The sequence below is a fragment of the Pongo abelii genome, chromosome 10, assembly GCF_028885655.2.
Source record: "Pongo abelii isolate AG06213 chromosome 10, NHGRI_mPonAbe1-v2.0_pri, whole genome shotgun sequence".
Classification (NCBI taxonomy): Eukaryota; Metazoa; Chordata; class Mammalia; order Primates; family Hominidae; genus Pongo; species Pongo abelii.
Window position 1 is genome coordinate 26739480 of NC_071995.2, and position 23465 is coordinate 26762944.

General features: G+C 38.8%; 1 protein-coding gene across 21 annotated transcripts in view; it reads right to left on the minus strand.

Annotated features, from left to right (window-relative positions):
* Positions 1–1091: 1091 nt before the first annotated feature.
* Positions 1092–23465, minus strand: part of LMNTD1 (lamin tail domain containing 1) — a 75916-nt gene continuing 53542 nt past the window's right edge. For 8 of the 21 annotated variants that reach the window (XM_054526987.1, XM_054526995.1, XM_054526977.1 and 5 more), the window contains one exon: positions 19550–22122. Coding sequence is in view for 2 of the 21 variants with exons in the window: in XM_054526991.2 (XP_054382966.1) it covers positions 1164–1177 (14 nt within the window). In the remaining 19 variants the exon portion in view is untranslated. Of the gene's footprint in view, positions 1178–4617; positions 4850–17404; positions 17613–19189; positions 19333–19549; positions 22123–23465 lie in introns of those variants that run through there. The other 13 variants (XM_054526980.1, XM_054526981.1, XM_054526988.2 and 10 more) reach the window with 6 other exon arrangements.

Here is a 23465-nt window from a genome sequence, read left to right on the forward strand (position 1 = left end):
GAGGACAAAGATTCAGTGCAGTGCTGTCCAAGTGACCCAGCAGATCCCATCTGATGTTGATGGGAGGAAAGGAGAAGGTGTTGGTGGGAGGAGAGAAGCTCAGATGGTAAGGCTCCTTACCTGCCTCTCATTCAACCAGACCAGTCCCTCCTACCTAATGATACTTGCAGGAAGGATTCCAAGGTCAAGAGAGGTTTTCAAATCACTCTCTATGCCACAATACCAACCATTATCAACCACACCTTTTGCTCTGTCATTTGTTTTATCAGCAGAGGAATTTATGTGAGGATAAGGGCACCCGCTTTGTAGGCTAAAGTCCTCTCTTATTCCCTGAAGAAGATCAGCAGTATCAGCTCTGATACTGCTGATCTCTTCTTTTTAGCACCATGCCAGCATCTTCAGGCCTCCTGAGGCTCCTAAGAGATGCTGTCACGGATTAGATTATGTCCTTTGATTACAAGGTCCCCTAAGCATGGATGTGGAGGCCTTTAGAATTCTGTTGTCAATTATTAAAAATGTAGTAAGGGTCCAGAGAACATTTACAATTTAAAAAAGACCTTTAAAAGCCACAGTTATAACAGAGCTGTATGTATAATTTTTTTTAAACCCCTCTAGGGGAGGTAATCTAAAGTGAGAACTCCAACTGCAATGAAGTGTTCGGATAATATATAAGCCATTGATCAGTTACATTTAGAATATGTTCTGCTAAAGCCAGCACCTGGCACCACTAATGATGGTGCACGTCTTCTTGTTTAGGGCAGCTGCTGACTGGGATGAAAGTACAATTGAGACTCCCTGTGTGTCAATGGGAGCAAACGGAAAAAGGAGAAACAAGATAGAGCAAAAACTGAGAATTTCAGACCCCTCAAAACAATCCTTCAAATTTGATACTGAAGGATAAGTTAGAGAGGATACAAAATAACTCACAGGAGCCAGGTGATTTTCATTGAAAATATGGAACTGGCCAGCAAAAACAAAGGATGATGAGGTTATCATTCTGTCATTCAAAATCCTGGTACTGGCTGTAGGGTAAGATGGTGTCTTAGTCTGTTTTGTGCTGGTATAACAGAATACCTGGGACTAGGTAATTTATAATTAATAGAAATTTATTGGCTTACAGTTCTGAAGGTTGGAAAGTCCAATACTAAGGTGTCAGCATCTTGCTAGGGCCTTCTTGCTGCATCAGAACATAGTGGAAGGCAAAAATGTGAGAGTGCAAGAGAGTAAACCCATTTTCAAAAGCTTTTTAAAATAATGTCTTTACTCTATTCATGAGGGCAGAGCCCTCATCACCTAAACACCTACCATTAGGCTCCATTTGCCAACTCTGTTGTATTGGGGATTAAATTTCCAACACATGAATTCTGAGGGACACATTTGGACTATAGCAGATGAGGAACATTCTAACCTCTCAACTGGATTTAAGAAGCAAGGATAGGAAAATCAGAATCAGGTGGTGTTTTGTTTTTAAATTTTCTTTTTTCCAAGTAAACTTCGGTGGTTTTTTTTGAGACATGGTCTTGCTTTTTCACCCAGGCTGGGGTGCAGTAGCTCAAACGCAGCTCACTGCAGTCTTGACCTCCTGGGCTCAAGCCCCTCCCATCTTAGCCTCTTGAGTAGCTGGGACTAACCATGCCTGGCTAATTTTTTTTTAGTTTTTGTTGAGGCAAAGCCTCACCTTGTTGCCCAGGCTGGCGTCAAACCGCTGGTCTCAAGCAATTCTCCCTCTTCAGCCTCTCAAAGTGCTGGGATTACAGGTGTGAACCACCACATCCAGCTCCAAAGTGGACTTCTTATTGAAGAATATTGTACACACATGAAAGTACTAAATCATGAATGAATGGCTAGGTGAATTTTGATAAAGCAAACTTGTCATTTTACAAAGTGAGCAAAATGTCATTTTACATTTTACAAGTGATAAAGCAAACTTGTCATTTTACAAACTTGTCATTTTACAAGATGATGAGACAGGACATTCACAGTTCCTCAGAGGCCCCATCTTGCCTTCTGATCACTGCTTCGCAGGAAGGAGACTCCTAATTACTAACACAACAAATTCATTTTGCTTATTTTGAACTTTATATAAATGGATCCAGACAGCATATACTTTAAAAATCTTCTTTAGCATTATACTGTCATTCATCTATGTATTTGTGTGCAGCTGTTCATTTTCATTACCGTAGAGTGTTCCAACATATGAACACACCACACATCCTCTATTCTGTTGTCAGACCATTTAGCTATTCTCAATTCTTTTCTATCACAGATAATGCTACTATAAACTTATGCATTTTTAAAATAACTTTTATCCTTTATGTTATGATAAAAAGAATTCAACTATTTTTATTGAAGGAGAAAATGTAGAACAGCAAAATATTTTCTTAGAACTAGGAGCCACATTTCAGCAATACTATTTTTTCTATAATAATAAAATATAATTAGCATACATATTATTGATTAATCAAGATCTTCTTTTTTACATTTGAAATAGTGGTAGAAACCCACAAACACATGATTAAGGGACTCAGAAAGTATTAAGTGGCAATAAAATTACATTTATGGGTGGAGCTTCTTTAGTTGAGAAGATAAATTTATAATGTAGTTTTCTGCTTTCATTATTGTCTATAATCTCAGTAATCTTTTCATGATAGGAAATTCTTAAACCAATTCATAATACGTTATAACTGTATATATATATATTTTTTGAGATGGAGTTTCGCTCTTGTTGCCCATGCTGGAGTGCAACCTCTGCCTCCCGGGTTCAAGCGATTCTCCTGCCTCAGCCCCCCGAGTATCTGGGATTACAGCCACCCACCACCATGCCCAGCTAAATTTTTTTGTGTGTATTTTTAGTAGAGTTGGGGTTTCACCATGTTAGCCAGGCTGATCTCGAACTCCTGACCTCAGGCAACCCACCCACCTTGGCCTCCCAAAATGCTGGGATCACAGGCGTGAGCCACCGTGCCTGGCCTATAACTATATCTTAAAGTTTCATTCAAAACTGTTATTTCCCTATGTATGTGTTCTAATTCTGCTCTTGTCTTTATAAGCACATAATGAATGAGTACTAACTCACTGCTGCTTTCTCCCCATTCTCTATAACTTGCAGGTGATCTCCGTGTCTCAGGGTTAAGCTCAGCTCCACATGACAAAATGTCAATATGAAGCAAACAAAAAAATAACTGGTTTAAACACAACAGAAATGTATGTTTCTTAAGCAGTCTAGGGATATAACATGATATCTTAAAGGTAATATCAGAGATACAAGCTTTTATCTTTCCTATCTGTCATCTTAAGCACATGGCTTCCATTTCTGTGGCCACTTTGTGGCTCGGCATGGTTGTTAATGATCTAGCTGACAGCATGTTCACGTTACAAGCTAGAAGCAGGAGGGAAGAAAGAAGGGCATGCCACCTCTGTCTAGAAAGATTTCCTGAAAGTCACATGTACTTCCATTTACATCTCACAGGCCAGGATTTTATTGGGAAATATGGCCACCCCATAGGAATTGTGGCTATATTAAGGAATGGGAAAATTGGTAGAAGTAGGCATTAAAAAGGTTTGCCACATCTTTCAAGGCCCTAGGAAAATTCTGGATTTTGCTCAGGCGTGTTGGGCCAATGCTGTGTAGCAATGTGATAGATACCAGAGAAAGACACAGAAGACTGTAGAGATAAAACTGTATCTGAGAAATACTAGGTGTTAGACAGGCCTTACCTGGCATAAGGAACTCTAGATTACTCCTGTAGGGGCACCTTCCTTAGTGCCATGCTCTTTCAAAATACAAAAGATAAGTGAAAGGAAAAGAAATACCTTACTTTGATTAAGAGCATGAAGAGACAATGTGTTTTTGTTTGTAGGTTGGTTTTGCTTTTGCCAGTGAGGCAAAGAAAGACAACAGAATCTCCTCTGGGGACTTTTATTAATGAAAAAATATATATCTGGCTAAGTTGGTGTTAAATATGGTCCTTTCTGAAGGAAGGAGTATTAACTAGATTACATTGTAATGGATTTTTAAATCTAGTAGGAGAAAAGAAATTAAGTTTAAATAGCTCTTACTGGATTTTTAAAATATTTAGCAAATGACTATTATTTATTAGTATTATATAGTGTTCTCACATTTTAAAAACTTAAAAAAAAAAAACATTTAAATTTATTTGAAATATAGCTCTCACTGTATGTATATCCAGAAAACAATTTTTGAATATTTTCTCTAAACTGGCTTGGGAATTCTGTACTATTCATTTCTTATATAATTTGTTTGGTGTACTTATAACAACAACAACAACAGGAACAAAAACAATAATAAAATCGTGTTACCCTTTAAGTAAAAATGAGCATGTAGGTCGAGAACAATCTGAAAAAATCGGGAACAACATTACTCACTCCAGCTTTGGGAATATGCATGGATCCGGATCCCATAATGGAATCAAAACCTCCACTGAATATTTAATGAAATGTGGCACAGTTATGGAAAAAAGAGATTTATCAGTCAATGTAAAATGGTTAAACAATTGCACATGCTCTTCTTTTGTGAGGTCTGTACCCAAAATAACTTTGTTTACAAAAAGAGAAATCTAAGGCAAATAGCAATTTTATCCATTGAATAATACTAACCATCTGCTTGTTTTCTGCAGGGATTTGGAAGGCAAGAACGGTAGGACTCATTATTTCATCAAGCATCTATAATTCACCAATTCTACAGCAATACAAATTTTGGATCCTTTTTCCATATAGAAATGTGATGTCTTCACCCTCTCATGGAATAGCAGGGAGGTTGCAGAGCAGGCCTCGGGGATTTGAGTTCTCTTTTGCTTTTCTAGTAGCTGGTTGAGGGTGGACTAGATTACTAGTAATTATACAAAATGAGAGTGATCTGTTATTGAGCTCTATGTGTCAGACTCTATGCTAAATTCTTTACACTACTGTCTCAATTAATTTAATCCATACCATAGTTCTATGAGGTACATGTGCTTACTCTCTTCATTTTACAGATAAAGAAATCAAAGAAGAAAGAGATTGACACTGACCAACGGTTGCATGGATGCATGCGTTGAACTGGTAGAACTAAGGGCTCTAGACTAAAGGATTTCTATGATTTTCCCCAGTTTTGACCTTGACTTCTAGAGTTTTTTTAATGTGGATATTTAAACCATGTTGGAAAGTCATCTATGAGCACGCTGGGCAGAACTCCTGACTGAAAGCAGGAAACACACCCCTGGAGAACTGACTAATGGAATAATGTCCTCAGTGTTTACGTTGTTGGAATTATTTACAGAAATAATTTTTAAAAAATCTCCCAGGGTCTCCAGGGCAAATCGAATAGGTAGCCGAGGTGCAGCTACTGCCATGGCCAGGGTAATCCAGGGCCATTATCACCGCACCGAGTTTCCTGAGGCAGCGTGACCTATATTCCCTCTATGCCCGTCCCCAGACCCTTGGAGAATCAACACATGGGCCTCACGGAATCCATTAACCTCCTGAAAGCAGATGAGACATTTGAATGTAGGCTATATGAACGTCTTTCTGAGAGGAAACTGACAGCTTTTCTATGGAGAACTACTACATTATTATTATTTTTTAAAAGAAGTTTGTCAATGAAGAGAGAATAACATGGTTAAGATATCTTGAAGGGAAAGTGGGGCTGACAGAAAGTTCATTTTAACATACAAAGGAGCTGGGGACATCTTTGACTTCAGGGGAAAAAGGCGACAGAGAGAGGGAGAGAGAGAGAGAGAGAGAAAGTGAAGAAATAACAGGAAAAGAGTCAATAGAACATTGTTCTAGTGGGGATTGGTGGGGATAAAATTGGTCGTAGAAAGCAACAGGGGCAACTCTTTCTCCTGAGAGAAAGGAGAGGATGGTGAAGATAGAGGATAATAGTTGGAAGGAAGAAAAATTGAAACGTAAGTTACTGTTTAAAAGTAAGAGATCAGGGATGAGATTAAAATCAGGAGAAAAGTAGACAAGTTTGGAAAAGCTGTCTTGAGGGATGCCACCAGCATGAGAAGCCAGCTGGGATAGAAGAACAAAGATTTGTTTTTTTTCCTGGTGGAGTGACCCAAACTTTCATTCCTGAAGGGCCTGGGTCATTTGTAATTCTGCCTGGATTGGGCAGTTGTAGTTTCCCATTGACCTTTATCACAGGGCATGGTAATACTGAGAGATGCCATATATATATGCAGGGATTTGGAAGGCAAGAGTGGTAGGACTCTTATTATTATTAAAACTTATTAAGTTTTAAGCCACACAATCACAAGGTCCCATAATATAGGCTGTCCGGAGGCTGACGAGCAAGGAAAGCCAGTCTGAGTTCCAAAACTGAAGAACTTGGAGTCCGATATTTGAGGGCAGGAAGCATCCAGCGCAGGATAAAGATGTAGGCTGGGAGGCTAGGCCAGTCTCTCTTTTAGCATTTTTCTGCCTGCTTATGTTCTAGCCGTACTGGCAGCTGATTAGATTGCACCCACCCGCCCAGATTAAGGGTGGGTCTGCCTTTCCTAGCCCACTGACTCAAATGTTACTCTCCTTTGGCAACACCCTCACAGACATAACCAGGATCAATACTTCAATCAAGTTGACATTCAGTATTAACCATCACAAGTCCACCCTTTGTCAACTTGAACCCATACACATCTCCTGAGATCATAATCTTCAAATAAAGACAATAATAAGGTCGTAATTACACCTAACATAACTATCCTTCATACAACTGGAAACGCACCAATCCCTAACCCAAATACTATTACATAAAGTTAACAATACTTAAATGCTGATGTGAAGTCAATAAATCTTACATGATCATGATAAAAGAAAATAAAATGAAGATATTTTCTTAGTACAAGTATATACATGCACAAACAAGTTTTTAACAAAAGAAGGCGGCTCATGCCAGTAATCCTAGCACTTTGGGAGGCCGAGGCAGGCGAATCACCTGAGGTCAGGAGTTCGAGACCATCCTGGCCAACATGGTGAAACTCTGTCTCCACTAAAAAGTACAAAAATTAGCCTGGTGTGTTCCTGGGCACCTGTAATCCCAGCTACTTGGGAGGCTGAGGCAGGAGAATCACTTCAACCTGGGAGGCGGAGGTTGCAGTGAGCCAAGACCGTGCCATTGCACTCCAGCGTGGGCAACAAGAGTGAAACTCTGTCTCAAGAAAAAAAAAAAAGCTGGTATTGATGACTACCTTCTTCTACTACCCCTTCTGTATTCCCTTTGCCTTCAGCAAACATCTCAGCAGGTCATGATTTTTTTTTTTTCTTTTTTTCTTGGTGGAGTGACCCAAACTTTCATTCCTGAAGGGTCTGGGCCATTTGTAGTCCTACCTGGATTGAGCTGTTGTGGTTTCCCATTGACCTTAATCACAGGGCATGGTAATACTAAGAGACGCCCTAAGGGATCTCCTGTATTCCATGAGTACTCTTCCCTACCTCTGTTGTGGAGTAGTAAACTGATTTCATTTTGATAGTTCGAGTCAATCACCCCAGCCAACACTGTAACTCCCTTCTTAGCCTGTTGACTTAAAGGTAGGAGGAGCCCAAAGTGTCCAGGTGGCAATCTTAACTTCCAGTTTAATGGAATTGCTGTTGTGTCTACTGGTGGAAGTGTCCCTCCTTCTGGAACTAAGACCTCTAGGCCTGCAGAATGTATTGTCATGGGAATAGGAATAAAAAATTTTGCTAGTGGATCACTAGGGGTGATGGTGAGTGGTGCTAATTCTACTTCCACCCCTTGATTCCTAGACCCATGAATCCTGGCTATGGGAGAAACAGTACCATATATTGGATGCTGATTTAGAACATACATGGCCTTCTGGAGAACTTTGCCCTAGCCCTGCAAAGTATCGTCACCTAGTTGGCATTGTGACTGTGACTTCAAAAGGCCATTCCACTGTTTTATCAATCCAGCTGCTTCAGGATGGGGAACATGGTAAGACCAGTGAATTCCATGAGCATGAGCCCACTGCCGCACTTCTTCAGCCGTAAAGTGAGTGCCTTGGTGAGAGGCAATGCTGTGTGGAATGCCATGACGGTGGATAAGGCCTTCCATGAGTCCACAGATGGTAGTCTTGGCAGAAGTGTTATGTGCAGGATAGGCAAACTCATATCTGGAGTAAGTGTCTATTCCAGTGAAGACAAATCTCTGTCCTTTTCATGATAGAAGAGGTCCAATATAATCAACTTATCACCAGGTTGCTGGCTGATCCCCTGAGGAATGTTGCCATATCAAGGGCTCAATGTTGGTCTCTGCTGCTGGCAAATTGGGCACTCAGCAGTGGCCGTAGCCAGGTCAGCCTTGGTGAGTGGAAGTCCATGTTGCTGAGCCCATGCATAACCTCCATCCCTGCCACCATGACCACTTTGTTCATAGGACCATTGGGCAATGACAGGGGTGGCTGGGGAAAGAGGCTGAGTGGTGTCCACAGAGCGAGTCATCCTATCTACTTGATTATTAAAATCCTCTTCTGCTGAGGTCACCCAATGGTGAGCACTCACATGCAATACAAATACCTTCATATTCAAATTAAATAGTTCCTATCCAGACTTATTCACACCTTCTACACATGGGGCTGCCACACATGGTTGTATGGTTTGTGCGATGTGCAACTTGAGGGCATGCACTCCCATTGTAGGCATGGTGCATTTGTATTTTATCATGATTTTCTGGCAGATGGCAGTAAAGCATCTTGTTCTCACAACATCAGTATGCCACAGCTTTCCAGTGATGAAAATAGTTTCTTGAAGGGACACTTGAGCCTTTCTCAAACTTGCAGGAAGGTGTTCTATGGCCTAGTGGCAGCCCTAGGTGCAGAGGGATAGCAGAAATAATGCAGTGGGTGGAAGGATGCAAGGCAGCTCCTGATCCTATGCTGTAGTCAAAAAGGTCAATCCTCTGTCTGCTCAATATACCTGTGCTTTTCTGTCTTGGCTAATGCAGATCGTCTTACTTTGTGCTGCTCTTTCCAAATACCAAGGATGGTTAAAAACCTAGCCCCGTTCTCCCTTTATCCTAAAATCCTTTCCAGAATTGAATGCCTGATTATTTTTCTCTGCTAAGTTTATTCACCAGCACCTTATCTGCTTCTAACAAGGCACTACCTTGTATTAATATTACTATATTTTCAGATGCATATGTCTTTATAGTCCCTAAATAATTTGAAATCCACAGATAACAGCAAAGCTAGTTGAGCCATCAAGGCACTATTGATCCATGTGGGTCAACCATGAGGTAAAGATACCCTATCTCACAGGTGGGCCTGTCTAGCTTGCTGTCCAAATAACTGAGGCCTATACTATTCCGTAAAGTCAAGAATCCTTAGGCATCAAGGTAATTTATTTCACAAGGCTCTACAAGGCCTGCTCCACTGCTTGCCTCTCTGATCTACTCTCCTCCCATACTCACTGGTCCCAGCTATACACCACTCTTATTCCTCCCACCACAGAGTCTTTGGCCTGCCATGTCTACTGCTGAACTCTTCACTCCACATCCCACGTGGCTTGTTCCCTTGCCTTCTTCAGTACTGGCTGACATGTCACCTTCTTAGTGACACCTTCCTTGTCCATCCTGTTTGAATCACAGTAAACCTCCTTCAGCAGTTCCTTATCATCCTTCTCTGTTTATTTTCCAGCATATCACTGCCTTCTAACATGCTATCTTAAAGTATTTATTTTGTATATTGTTCGTTTCCCATCACTAAAGCATAAGCTTCATGAAGACAGATAATTTTGTCTGTTTCTTGCCCTTGGCACCAGTCCAGGATCTCCCAAGCACAGAGAACACAGCAGGCAAGTCATTCTATATTTAAATTGTTTGCAAATAACTTCATATATTACTCTCCTAGATTGTGTGTACAACCACCAAAGTATTTTCTAAACCAAAATTTGATACATGCGTCTGACATTTTAAAGTCACCTCCAGATTTCTGTGCAGCCTCAACATAGACTTTGGGCACTAATGCTACCATATTTTGGGATAATTTTGAGGATTCAAAGACAATAAAATGGTGATTTGAAATCAGGATTGTTCTGTAAAATATAGAACTTATCACTGCTAAACTGTGGCTGGATAGACAACAGGCTAAATCCCAATAGAAATTCTTTAAATCTCTGAAGAGGGTATCCTGTGTGATGGCTGTGGCTGTAGAGAGATTCTTGAGCACTTAGGTTCTTTCAAATCACAACCTAACTACCTAGTTTACTTAAGTGAGGTCATCAACATATAGTAATATATTGTCTCTTCACACACACACACATACACACACACACACACACATAGTGAAAGAAGGTTGAAAAATTTCTCTAGGTTTGTATTTAAAGATGCTCAGTCAAGCAATAATGTTTCTTTGAAACCCAAGTCTCTTCAGCAGTATTTTCCTTCCCTTCTGGTAATGGAAAATAGCTGACTATAGAAATAAGTGAAATAATTTGGAAAACATTTCACAATAAGTATGAGAATAAAATGGAGGCAAAAAATGAAGAAGTAATTTCTCATATTCTGCTTTAAACTTCAGGCTATACAATTGCTGTCATCAGCATGTACACATTTGAAAGTTATGAGGTAAAGTGATGAACTGGCTGTGTTTGATTGGAATCAATAGAAGATAACATGTTAAGAACAAATAACTTAACCCTGCGTGTTAATCTCAGAACCACATTAACTTCAGCAGTCCCCATCAGCTTTAATTTTACATCCCCCAGTAACTATATTTTTTTATAGTTGTCAGAGACAGTTAATCTTAAAGTTCTAAGATAGTCCATCTACTTTAATGAAGAAAAAAAAGAAACTGGAGCCTTGGATTTAACACAAATCTAAGTGCTACAATAAGGGATTATTAATACAGATCTGTTGACCCATTATGCTTTTTGACAATGACTTGGGGATGTCTCTTTTCCTTTGAACAAAATCAGCTAAATTTTGAATATATCTTTGAAAATGTTTCCAAGTGTCAATCAGTCATAAAATTCAAGAGTTAGAAACAAGTGGCTGCTCCTAAAATGAAGAAACAGGAAGTGGTATCCATCTTATTTTCAATTTTTCCAGAAGCCTCTCTTGTGTGTCCAGAGCAAGCACAGAATGTCTGCAGGACCCTTCTCTAATCCTCCTGGTGCTGAGTTGGTGTGTTTATGTCCTGCCTCTCACTTGAAGAGGCACACACTTAGGAAACAGCTGTTCACAATTAAATTAATTATCATTTGTCAACAGCATTCTGAGGCCCAGAAAGTCTGTGTTTACGGAAAAGAATGCTGTCGGGCCACAGTGCACTTCAGAGCATGTGTTCACTTACAGGAGCCATCTAGTTTGGTAAAGTATCTTTAAGATTAAGGTTTTCAAAGCAGTGACAATAACTAGATAAAACAACTGCCACACAGTTCAGTAATCTCTGCCTCCTAACTTTAGGGTATTTGCTTATCACTTATTTCAGCATTTGTGTTTACCTTGCATTTTAACACAACCCTTAAAAATGAAGGACAAAGAGCAGAGACTAAAATGGATATAAGAAGTCTTAACGTGGGCTGGGCGTGGTGGCTCATGCCTGTAATCTCAGCACTTTGGGAGACTGAGATGGGAGGATTGCCTGAACTCAGAAGTTGGAGACCAGCCTTGGCAACATGGCAAAACCCTGTCTCTAAAAAAATACAAAAATTAGCCAGGCGTGGTTGTGTGCACCTGTAGTTCCAGCTACTCGGGAGGCTGAGGAGGGAGGATCGCTTGAGTTCAGGGGTCGAGGCTGCAGTGAGCTATGATCATGCCACTGCACTCCAGCTTGGTGACAAAGGGAGATCCTGTCTCAAAAAATTTATATTAAACAATTATTTTAAAAAGGAAATATCAATGTGGGCCTTTAAGAATGAGTAGTTAGGTTGGGCATGGTGGCTCATGCCTGTAATCCTAGCACTTTGGGAGGCCGAGGTGGGTGGATCATTTGAGGTCAGGAGTTCCAGACCAGGCTGGCCAACATGGTGAAACCCCGCCTCTACTAAAAATACAAAAATTAGCTGGGCATGGTGGCGCATGCCTGTAGTCCCAGCTACTCAAGAGGCTGAGGTTGAAGCATCATTTGAACTCAGGAGGCGGAAGTTGCAGTGAGCCAAGATTGCGCCACTGTACTCCAGCCAGGGTGACAGCAACATTCCATCTCAAAAAAAAAAAAAAAAAAGAATGCATAGTTGATGGTTAAAGCTTAAGTTCCTCGGGTAATAACCCCAAACAATCTATGAATGAGAAATCTAACCATTTAACTCCTTGGTTAAAACACTTGGACATAAATAGTCTGAAGAGCTAAATATGACAGAGGACCAAGAGCTTTAACTTGCTGACTAACCTTTATTGGTTATGTCTATTTACACAAAGTTCAGCCAAAAAGCAATTAACCTCAAACTTGACAGATGATTGAGAAGCAAGTGTATCTAAGTCACCTGAATAGTTAACTTTTGTGTTTTTCTTTTGTAAATTAAAAAAAAATGTTGGGAGTTGAGAATGAAAGAGACATATTTAGAAAATATATTTTATCCAATTAGAGTTTTCGATTAAAGTCAACTTTCTAAATTGTTTTTGTTTTTAAAATAAGTGTTTACGTAGAAAAATAATTTGCATGAATATGCTTCTTGAAGCATTGTTTTTTTTGTTGTTGTTGTTGTGTTAAGAGACAGGGACTCACTATGTTGCCCAGGCTGGTCTTGAACTCCGGAGTTCAAATGAACCTCTGGCCTTAGCCTTGCAAAGTGCTGGGATAACAGGTGTAAGCCACTGCACCTGGCCCAGCATTGTTTGTAATAAGAAACATTTGGTAAGGAATTTAAATATCTCGTAGGTGAATGGGTGAGTACATTATGAGAGAATTGACCCAATAGCCATTTTAAGTAGTTATGAAGAGACACGCTTGTAATGAAATTGCAAAAGAAATGAAATTACAAAAGAAAACCTGACGATATTATTGAAAAATAAAAAGGTGAATGAGGATTCAGGATATAAGGATTGTATGTACTGATTTCAAGTATTTGAAAGCACTTCCAAAATCTTTATGTTGAAAAAGCTTCCAAAATCTTTATGTTGTGGCTATAAATTTATTGGTTTCACTTGAAGTAATATATCAGAAAGATTTATTTTGATGCCAAAGAGAAACTGTAAAAATGGTACTGATAAAAATCTAAAGGAAACCAGAAGGCTTAGTTTCTTTTTAAACTATTTGACTTTAAATAAGAACCAGTTCAGCAAATACCCTTTTTAACTCTCTGCTTCTCCACCCCACAATTTGTTCAGTATCTGAAGGCTTTGGATAAGCCTATAATGTGTAATGTATTCTTCTGTTACACTATCCCTTACTTTTCTCTAATCCCTCCCGTTTAAAAAGTTAGCAAGAAATAAGCAAGCAAACAAACCTACAGCTAGCAAAGAAACTATGGAAAATGACAGATATTCATAGTGGGTTTTTTGCTAGTTGCAAAAGAACTAGCAAAAACTAGCAAAACTCCACTTGGGAAGTTCAAAGAGGGTCTATTGACCACAACATTTTTTTAACATTAAGTGAAGTTTAAACTATAATATCCTTTTTCAAGGGCCTCATTTCTGAAACACTTGGCAATTACAAATCCGAACAAGGTATATACTCTTTAGTTGCCAATGAGCAAAAGTAGTAAATCTATTATCTAGGTGGAATGGATCATTCTATAAAAGTTAGAAGTGAAGCCCTTATCTTCTTACATTTAAGGTATGGAAAAAGGAAACCTCATTTTACAGAGGTGCGGAAGGGAACTATAAACATGAAAATCAGTTTTTAAGTTTTTGCAAATAGTTTAAATTCAGAACTAAAGCCTTCCGTTTATTTTTGCACAGTTATTTTGCCTCTTCTTCTGGAAATATAGGGTCATCAATGTCCTCTAATGCTGAGCCAGCAATCCTAATTGAATACAGACGTTAATCAACAAGAATCTATAAAGATACTGTGAACCTAGTAATATATGGAGATTCATGCTTCTCTAAATCTGATGTGCACACTAACCACCCAGGGAAAGAGTTAAAATGTGGATTCTAATTTGGTAGGTCTGGGTGGGTTCTAAGATGTTGGAGTTCTAACAAACTCCCACCTAATGCAATGCAACTGCTGTAAGGACTAGTCTTTGACAAACACAATTCCAGGGTGACAAAAGGCAAAGTGGCATGCCTTTATAAAAGTGAAATCAACGATTGACTGAGGCAAACCATATGGCCCTTGCCAGATAGAGATGGAGCAGCTAGCTGGCTCTAGCTGGCTACTGGTGTTGGGGCCCAGTGCCGCCTGAGGATGAAATGAGAACTAGTTAAAAGTATCCAGTTCAGTGGCTGATTACCACGTAGGTGCTTGATCATTTTTCCCCCTTTTTCTATAAAATAATTACCAAAGGAAACTTAGCATTTTATACGGAGAAAATCAAATGTTGATCAAGAGAGTGGGGCAATGGGTATAATGCAGTATGAAGCAGACATTATATTTGAAATGTGTTTCTTTTGGAACAAGACTAACCTTATTTAACCAAAGAAGCTTGAAAGAGAAATTTTCTATAAGAGAAGTAACAGGAAAGTCTACAGAGGGGTGGTGGGGAGGAGCTAGAACTGGACTATGAAGCTAAGGAAATGAGCCGAGAAAGGAAGGTTGATGGAGCAACGTAACGTGCCTGTATGGGGAGAAAGTCCTTGAGAAATTGCTAGAGATGGGAATGCCCAAAGATTTCAGAGACAATAAACATTCAGTTCTAAGTTATTTGCTGGGTTATAGACCAAGTAACATACATTCTCTCTATTGCCCCAAGGCAATGTGGGCTGGACACATACAGTCTTGTGTAGAAAGTAGTTTGGTGCTGGAGGATTTGAGGGGCTGCCAGCCTGATGGTGATGTGCTGCTGGGAAAGAACAGCATGCACAGAAGGCAACACAAGGATAGACCATGAGGAATTCACCAGGAGGTCATTAGTGACCAGGGAAGCTTAACCCCTAAACAATCAACATTCCTCAGAGTTATTAGGAGAGACAATAGGTTTCCCATTGTGGGGGCAGGTTACAAGCCAATTTTTTGTTAGCCTTTTAAAAGGATAAGGTAACTTTAGCAAGCTGGAATCCTTGGGAACATTTAGGGAGTTGATAATTCACATAAAATAAGGTGCTAATTGAGGCAGTGATCGCACAACTAAATACGGAAGGGAGAGATATACATCCAGAAATCAACCAGAAAACTTAGCAAACATTAGAGTTTACTTTAGATTTCAAACTATGGGAAAGTAAGAATCATTGTGGGATCTTGAACAGTAATGTGAACTAAATGGTGCAGCATTTTGGCAAAACCAGTAGAACAAGTTTAGAAGAGCATATCAGTCAATCTTATGAACACATTTTTTCAAGTCTTAAGACTGGAATACTACCCCATCCTCCATCAAGTTTTTACCTGAAAATGTTATAGCATAGGCTTAGCATAATAATTCAAGCCAACTTTTCAATTTAGGTTGATACTCTCAAAGGATGTCCTTCTTACTTCCTGAGACAGCTCCTTGCACATGTCAATTTCCCTATAGCATATTTTCATAGTGGAGATGGAACAATGTGTAATTTATTAATTAGGGATCATGAGTTGCATTGTATAGATTGATATTGGCTTAACACTGAATTTTTAGGGGAAAAAAACCTGTCATGAATATTTTATGCTTTGTTCATTCTGATGGTAGATGATAAAGGAGAGAAGAATTTTAAGAAGTCTATGCTGATAACAAAGGCAGACATTTACTCTGAAGCCAAAGCTAGATGTCATCACTGTATTTGATCAATCAATAATTTTTAGGTTTTATATCTATACATGTGAGCTAGAAATGCTATGATCCATATTTTTTTTATTAAACCTTTTTCCAAGCAAGTCATAAAAAGCAAGATTGAAATAGTTGAGGTTTCTTAGAAAAATAACCACTGTTTTATAGTGGAACAAATTCTATCTTCATCTCTCACTATCCTACGTGCTGCTGGATTCCAAAGGAGAAGCTAGGATTACTCTTTCTCTTCTGTAACTTATGGGAGCATGTTCAAACACTTGGCCCCAGAACACAAAGCTCACAATCTACCTTTCTGGACTCATCTCCTTGTTCCTTCTTTTATTCCATATTCTAAATGTACCAATATAAATGACCATTCCTTAAAGCTGCCCAGTGTGTTCCATGTATTTGCTGCATGTCCTGATCAGCCTTCCTTTTCTCCATTAGCCTGAAACATCTAGCCTGTCTCTTAAAATCAGCTCCTTGGCACCTATCTGCAATTATTGTTCTTCAAAGAACCCTCAGGATTTTGTATTTAGTTTTGTTGTAGTACTTCTATGATTCTTTAAATATTTGGTTACAAGTATCTTTCCCTCTGGTCTGTGACTTCTTTAAAGGCATGAACAATGTATTATTCTTACACATTATTTTCATGCTTAGTGTATAATAGATGATCAAAAAATATCTGGTGATTACAATGCATAACAGGGAAAAATAAGCTTGAAAGGTAAAAACTAAACAAAACTACAAGCCCTTCACAGTATATCTGCAGCTAATCCCAGTGGATTTTAGTGACTAAAGGAAGAGGGAAAGGTGTTGAGGGGCCCTGGAAAGGTGGTGCAAGGAATTAAGAGTTAATTTATAATCTGTAGAACCAATTGTTGCTTCAGAGAAATATTCAAACAGATTCTCCTTGTTTCAATTAAATTCACAATATAGCCACCCAAAACATAAAAGGCCATAGTTTCTTCCCTGTTCTGATTCTTTGAAACATCAGGATTCAATGGGTCCACCAACTGAATTTGGGGTGGACTTGGAATATATTTTATTGTCAGTGATTGGGGCAGACATTCCCATTCCCAATGCATTTAGAAAGGCAAGATCAAGTTGAAAAGTAGTGTGTAATTGATTGGCAATTTACAAATAATAATGGGTTCAAAATGGCACACAATCCTTTGACAGGCCTTCTACAGAGAGGTGAGGTCTATATTCCCTCCCTTTGAACCTAGGCTCTGTAACTGCTTGACTAATAGAACATGTCTGAGGGATGCTGTTGGTTTCTGCATCCACACCCTAAGAAATAGGCAGCTCTCACTTCCTGTTTCTTAGATCACTCACCCTTGGAACCTAGGGACCAGGTGTGAGGAAGCCCCAGCTGCCTTAAGGAGAGGATGTTGTGGATAGGAATGTGCTGTCAGGACCGCTTTGCCAACCATGTGAATGGGGAGTCTTGGAAGTGGATTCCTTCCCCACCCCAACCTATCCAGGAGGCTCCTTGTTTTCTGCATAGTAGGAGGCATAAGACGTAAACTTGAAAACCATTTCTCGTGGTAGTTATGCTCCTGTGACTATGTTCCTCCTTCTGTCTGAACTCTATTCATTGACTAATATAAAATACAATGTGCTATGCAGATAGAAGGTAGAGAAGAGTTTTATTACTGACCTTTGCAATCCATTGGTATTAAGATAAAATTTGGTCACTTCGTAATCATATTGACTTCTTATTTAGAGAACTTTTCCCCTCATTTTCAGGACCACAATCCAGATACATATATAACTTATTTAGGACAGAATAATACTGTTCTCAAACAATTCCAGAAGTTTTACATTTTTTCATATTGCTGTAAAATTTAAATAACAGGCTGATAATCTTATGGCATTGAATATACTGAAACTATCGTCAGCCTACGAAAAGTAAAAGTTTAGGAAAGCAAAACCTCAAAAATAAAACAAAATTTCTACTTGTCTCTGGTTTGTCTCTATAATGTATTCCAAAGAATATGATTATGAATAAATTTATATAGATATATTTTAAGTCAGTACTCTCATAAGCATAGATAATTAAGTGGCAACCATCTATATTGTCTAAGCACAAAGTCATATTAGTTTTTTCCCCCAGCTTTATTAAGATAGGATTGAAAAATAAAAATAGTATATATTTACAGTGTACAACATGGTATTTTGAGGTATGTATATATTGTGAAATGATTAATTATATATTGTGAAATGATTAATTCAATCAAAATAACATTTATGCTCACATACTTAACATTTGTTTTGTGGCAAAAACATATAAGATCTACTCTTTTAGCAACTTTCAAGTATACAATACATCATTATTAACTGTCACCGGGGTGTAAAATAGATTTCTAGAACTTATTCATCCTGTTTAACTGAAGCTTTGTACCCTTTGAGCAACAACTGCTGCAAAGTTGTATTGTTATTACGAATGTAAAACTTAGGTTGGTTAAGTGCTAATGTCCCCTCTACCTAGACACAGGAGTAAGGGCCAAGAATAGCAAAAGTTTGCCCTTTAAAAGAACTCTAGCCCTGATACTTATCTGAAAATTTGGATTTCTCTTCAAAGCTCATTGGTAATTAATCAAAAACATTATCATAGGACCAGTGCTGCTTACCATTTCATATTTTCTTTTATTATTTCCTGCCAAAATCATGAAGTGTGTGTGTGTGCGTGTGTGTGTGTGTGCGTGTGTGTGTGTGTGTGTGTGTGTGTGTGTGTGTGTGTAGGCAGGATAGTTTAAAATGTTTATCTATTTGGGGGTATAAAGCAGTAGGTAAAGTTTTGGATTTATTTTTCATTGTATTCATCTAGTTCATCCATCTGTAGATGAATTTGTTTCCCTAAAATGAGTATTATTAATGCTACTCATTCAAATGTTAATGAAGTAATGCTCACAATTCCTGCAAGATATTTATAAACAGAGTGCTGTTGCTAACTTGCAGAGGGCGATGATGAAGTGGCAAATTTCTGACACCATAAGATAAAGCCCATTGCTATCTAAGTCTGTTGAAATCTAAAAATCAATCTTTTAGCTTTTATTCATAGAAACTTAGGAAAATAAAATGCTGCAAAAACACATTCTTTCTTTATAATGCCTGAATAGTCCTGCATGACCATCAACATTTAGGCAGTTAATTATTTATACCATCAGAAATGAGTCTATCTTCCCTCACCTATGCCATACTAGACAGTTCCTGAGCAGCAAGATAGTGGAGGCATTGTGCTGGAATGCTCTGTGGTGATGTAACTGACAAGGAATCTACCACAAATCCCAGTGCTGAGCATTCATTTCTCTCTTTCTTGCAAGGGCAAAGGTTATATACTTTCTAAGAGCACATTTTACAAAATAAATACTTAAATATACCACATTTTTGGCCACTCATGGAGGAAATAATTGTGTAGAAGAGCTCCAAGGAGATGCTTTATTGATGAAGATCAGTGAATCAGAGATATGTAGATGGAATTTTCCTGAGATGACACCATCTTCAAAAATAAGGAAAACCCTTTGAGCTGAAACATGTTTTGGATCCAGGAAACCTCTGTTCATAGGAGGAAAATAATTGAAAACACCTGAGCCTTACATACCACTTGTTTCACGTGTTCCTATTACAAATCTTTGAGGAAAAGAGGTTGGGAGGGAAGTCTGTTAGGGGTGAGATGGCTTATGGGCCATAGTCACCAGAGCCCTTTTGGTTGTATGTTTATACTCCCAATGTGAACATGATAATCATCACAAATGGAGACAGCTGGAAGAAATTTTAAACCATGAAATAAGTTAACTTTTATTGTACACTCTTAAATTTCCTGCTAGTCTTCGCAAAACATTATGACTGCGCAGTTTCCATAGTAACCATGAACAAAAAAGAACAGTCTACACGATTTGGCCAACACCTGATTCAAAAACAACACTTAATGGTGCAAAGTGGCAAAAAGTGTTATTGACAGTTTTCTGAAAATGTACAAGTCTGTTCCGGAGTGTCCAAAAATGAGGGAATAATGTGAACGATGTGGCCCAGCAACTAGAAAATATTTATGCTGCAGTATAACCAGAAAGTATACGTAAAGTTGTTTTGTTGAGCAATGGATATCTTCTCAGAGGTTTGAGACTAGAATATGATTTTCTTCCATCTTGGAAATACTAGTTATATTTTATTAGAAGTACTTTGTACACCATTTTAACCATTTTAGTGTATAATTCAGTGGCATTAAGTACATTCACAATGTTGTGCGGCTATCACCTCTATCCATTTCCTGAACATTTTTCATCATCCCCAACAGAGACTCTGTACCCATTAAATAGCAGCTTTCCATTCTCCCCTTGCCAGCACAGCCCCTAGTAAACTCTGTTAAACTTTCCATCTCTATTTTTTTTCAGATAAGTGAAATTACATAATATTTATCCTTTTGTGTATGGCTTATCTCATTTAACATAATGTTTCAAAGTTTATCCACGTTGTAGCATGTATTAGAACTTAATTTTTTAAATAACTGAATAACATTTCATTGTATTATGCACCAGATTTTAAAAAATCCATTCATCTGTCGATGGACACGTGTTGTTTCTATTTTTGGGCTTTTGTGAATAATATTCTATGAACACCAGTACAAAAGTGAGTCAGCCAGGTGGGAAGGGTTCCCTGGAAAAACTCCAATCAGCCTGCCACTGAGGTGGAGCCTTGGGTTCCTTCCTGCCCTTTGCAGCCAGGACGAGACTGGCCCCGCCTCTTCCTGTGTGGAACCTGGTATTTCAACAGCTGGCGGGAAGCACTGTAGCAGGGGACTGGCCTTGCAGAGGATCCCTGTTTCCCCCATTTAACCCCCCTTTCACCCAATAAAACCCTGCTTTATTCACCCTTTAACCATCTGCGAGCCTAAATTTTCATGGCTGTGGAACGGACAAGAACCCCGTCTTTAGCTAAACTAAGGAAAAGTCCTGCAACAAAAGCATATGTTTGGGCCGGGCACGGTGGCTCACGCCTGTAATCCTAGCACTTTGGGAGGCCAAGGCCGGCAGATCACCTGAGGTCAGGAATTCGAGACCAGCCTGGCCAACATGGTGAAACCTCGTTGCTACTAAAAATACAAAAATTAGCCACGCAGGGTGGCGGATGCCTGTAATCCCAGCTACTCGGGAGGCTGACGCAGGAGACTCACTTGAACCTGGGAGGCGGAGGCTGCAGTTAGTGGAGATCACACCACTGCACTCCAGCCTGGGCAACAGAGCGAGACTCCATCTCAAAAAAAAAAAAAAAAAAAAGCATATGTTTGAATCCCTTGGCATATTTTTAAAAATATATTTTTAGCTCTTGGTGCTTGGGTGTAATAAACCAACAAAACTCAATGAATTTCTCTTCATGGTCACCACTGATAAAATTTTTGGGTTATTTTACTTTTAATCTTTTAAAAGAAGATATTGGGGAAAAATTCTCACTTCTTTCCTTCTCCTCAAACTCCAAGAAAGTATGCACCATCTCTTTCTGTATATGCTATATAAATATACATAAATCAATTTAAATAGAGCTACAAGGTATAGGCAGGATATTGTCACAGAATCTGAAGCAATCATACTTTCTCACTACAAATAGGGTCAACATTAATAATTGGCATATTTCATTTTTTAAACTTTTAGACTGTTGATAGGTATAGAATAAGATAGCTGTAGAATAAGGATTGAGGATGGCATTTTTAAAAGGTAGCTCCATTACATTATTTAATTAAAATATTTTTGTTCCTTTGTCATTTCCTGTTCTGTCCATGTGATTTTGCACATAGTAAGTATCACAAGCTGAAAGGTGAGACTCTTTTGGCAAATTTTAGATAAGTGTAGGCAGGTTTAAAAACTCCCAGCTGGTTACTCCGTAGAAATTTAACTCATTACTTCATTAGGAAGCTGAATTAACCCCATACTTCAAGGAGACAGATTCCAACTGTAGAGAATCAGACAGACTCCAAGATTCATAATTCCTGACACATACGCTTTTGGAAAATGCATCTGTAGAAGCCGTGGAAGTTGTAGACCTGATAGTTGGGTGGGTTATAAAAGACTGAAGTCACAAGGGCACTTCACGTGAACAAAATAAAGACTGTGCTGGTTTTGCTTTTGACCAGTGTTTTTTTCTCAACTGCTTAGAAAACAAATACTTTAACTTGTCCACTAACTCTAGCTTTTTCTTTCAGAAATGGTGACAGTAAAGTCCTAAGAAATTATTTGTTTTTTTCTAAAAGAAACTATTTTCTTGCTTGCTTGCTGCTGGCTTCCTCCTGTGTGATGAAGGTTGGTTGCAACATGCTAATCATCTTCATTTTCTCTAGACTTGGATATTATTGTCCTGAGCAAAAAAATAAAAGGCAATGCATGGTGAAATGTAATTCTGACCGGAATGCTTCAGTTGTTATAGCAATATGAAGTAGAGGTGTTCAGAGTCTTTCCATTCATATTAACCTTAAATTAAGACCCAGAATCATCAGGTCTTGATCATACTCACAGATGCACGACAGTAACAGCAGGAAAGAAATTCTTTTTTGTTGTCTTTTCAGTCAGGGTCTCGCTCTGCTGTACAGGCTGGAGTGCAGTGGCATGATCTTAGCTCACTGCAGCCTTAACCTCCTGGGCTCAAAAGATCCTCTAGCCTCAGCCTCTCAAGTAACTGGGACTACAGCCATGTGCCAACACACCTGGCTGTTTTTTAAATTTTTTTTGTAGTGACAGAGTTTCACTATGTTTCCCAGGCTGGTCTTGAACTCCTACTTTGGCCTCCCAAAGTGTTGGGATTACAGGCATGAGCCACAGTGCCCAGCCATGGGAGGAAATTATGAGAACTCAACTTTTGCCAAGGTGAAAGGATTATTCATTTTTTTTCCCTGTGAACTCAACTCTGTAATGTGCACTTGTTTAGTTTACAGTTTAATGGTGATTTATGATGTTCAGGGCTCTTTTATGCCTAAACAGCTTAGCTATTATATTTCATTATCTGGGTATGGATACTATTTACTTCTGGTTTTGAATATGGGGATCAAAATGGTTTTGAGGCAGCCAGTTTACTGACCCATTTTTAAATGTTCACACCCTTCATTTTCTTCTTGGTGGTACTTGAGTGGTGCCTAATTATCTTTTCCTTTAAATATTTCAGGTGTGCCCCAGACTTGAAAGAAACCAGGTAACATACTTAAAATGTGATAGAAAACAAAACAAAACAAAACACAAGCTTTGTTTTCCTATGTGCAGCAGGCTTGAATTTTCTGGAGAAGTCTTAGTAGGAGGCGTTACAGCCTGAGATGTTTGTGTTCTATGCCTCCTCTACGAAAGCGGAACCCGCTACATTTGCTCAGGCATTTGATTTTCTTTAAGTTGTGGAATGTCTTTGACCAGCATGGCAGGGAGCCTAGATTGCAGGTCTTTTTACTCTTCCATACAACTGAACCATGACACCATAAACGTAAAGCTGGGAAAACGAGAACAGGGTAACTAACAAGAAGTGCATAGTGTACTTCTTTGAAAGAAGGAGGTTGTGGGAAAAAAAAAAATTCATGAAATTTCAACTGAATGAAAAATTTTGGAAATTGATAGATCAGTTTGGGGCTGAAAGGAGAAACATATTATCAGTGCAGAGATTGAAGGAATATGCCACAAAGTAGAGATAGAAAACACTAATATCAGAAAATGTAACTATTA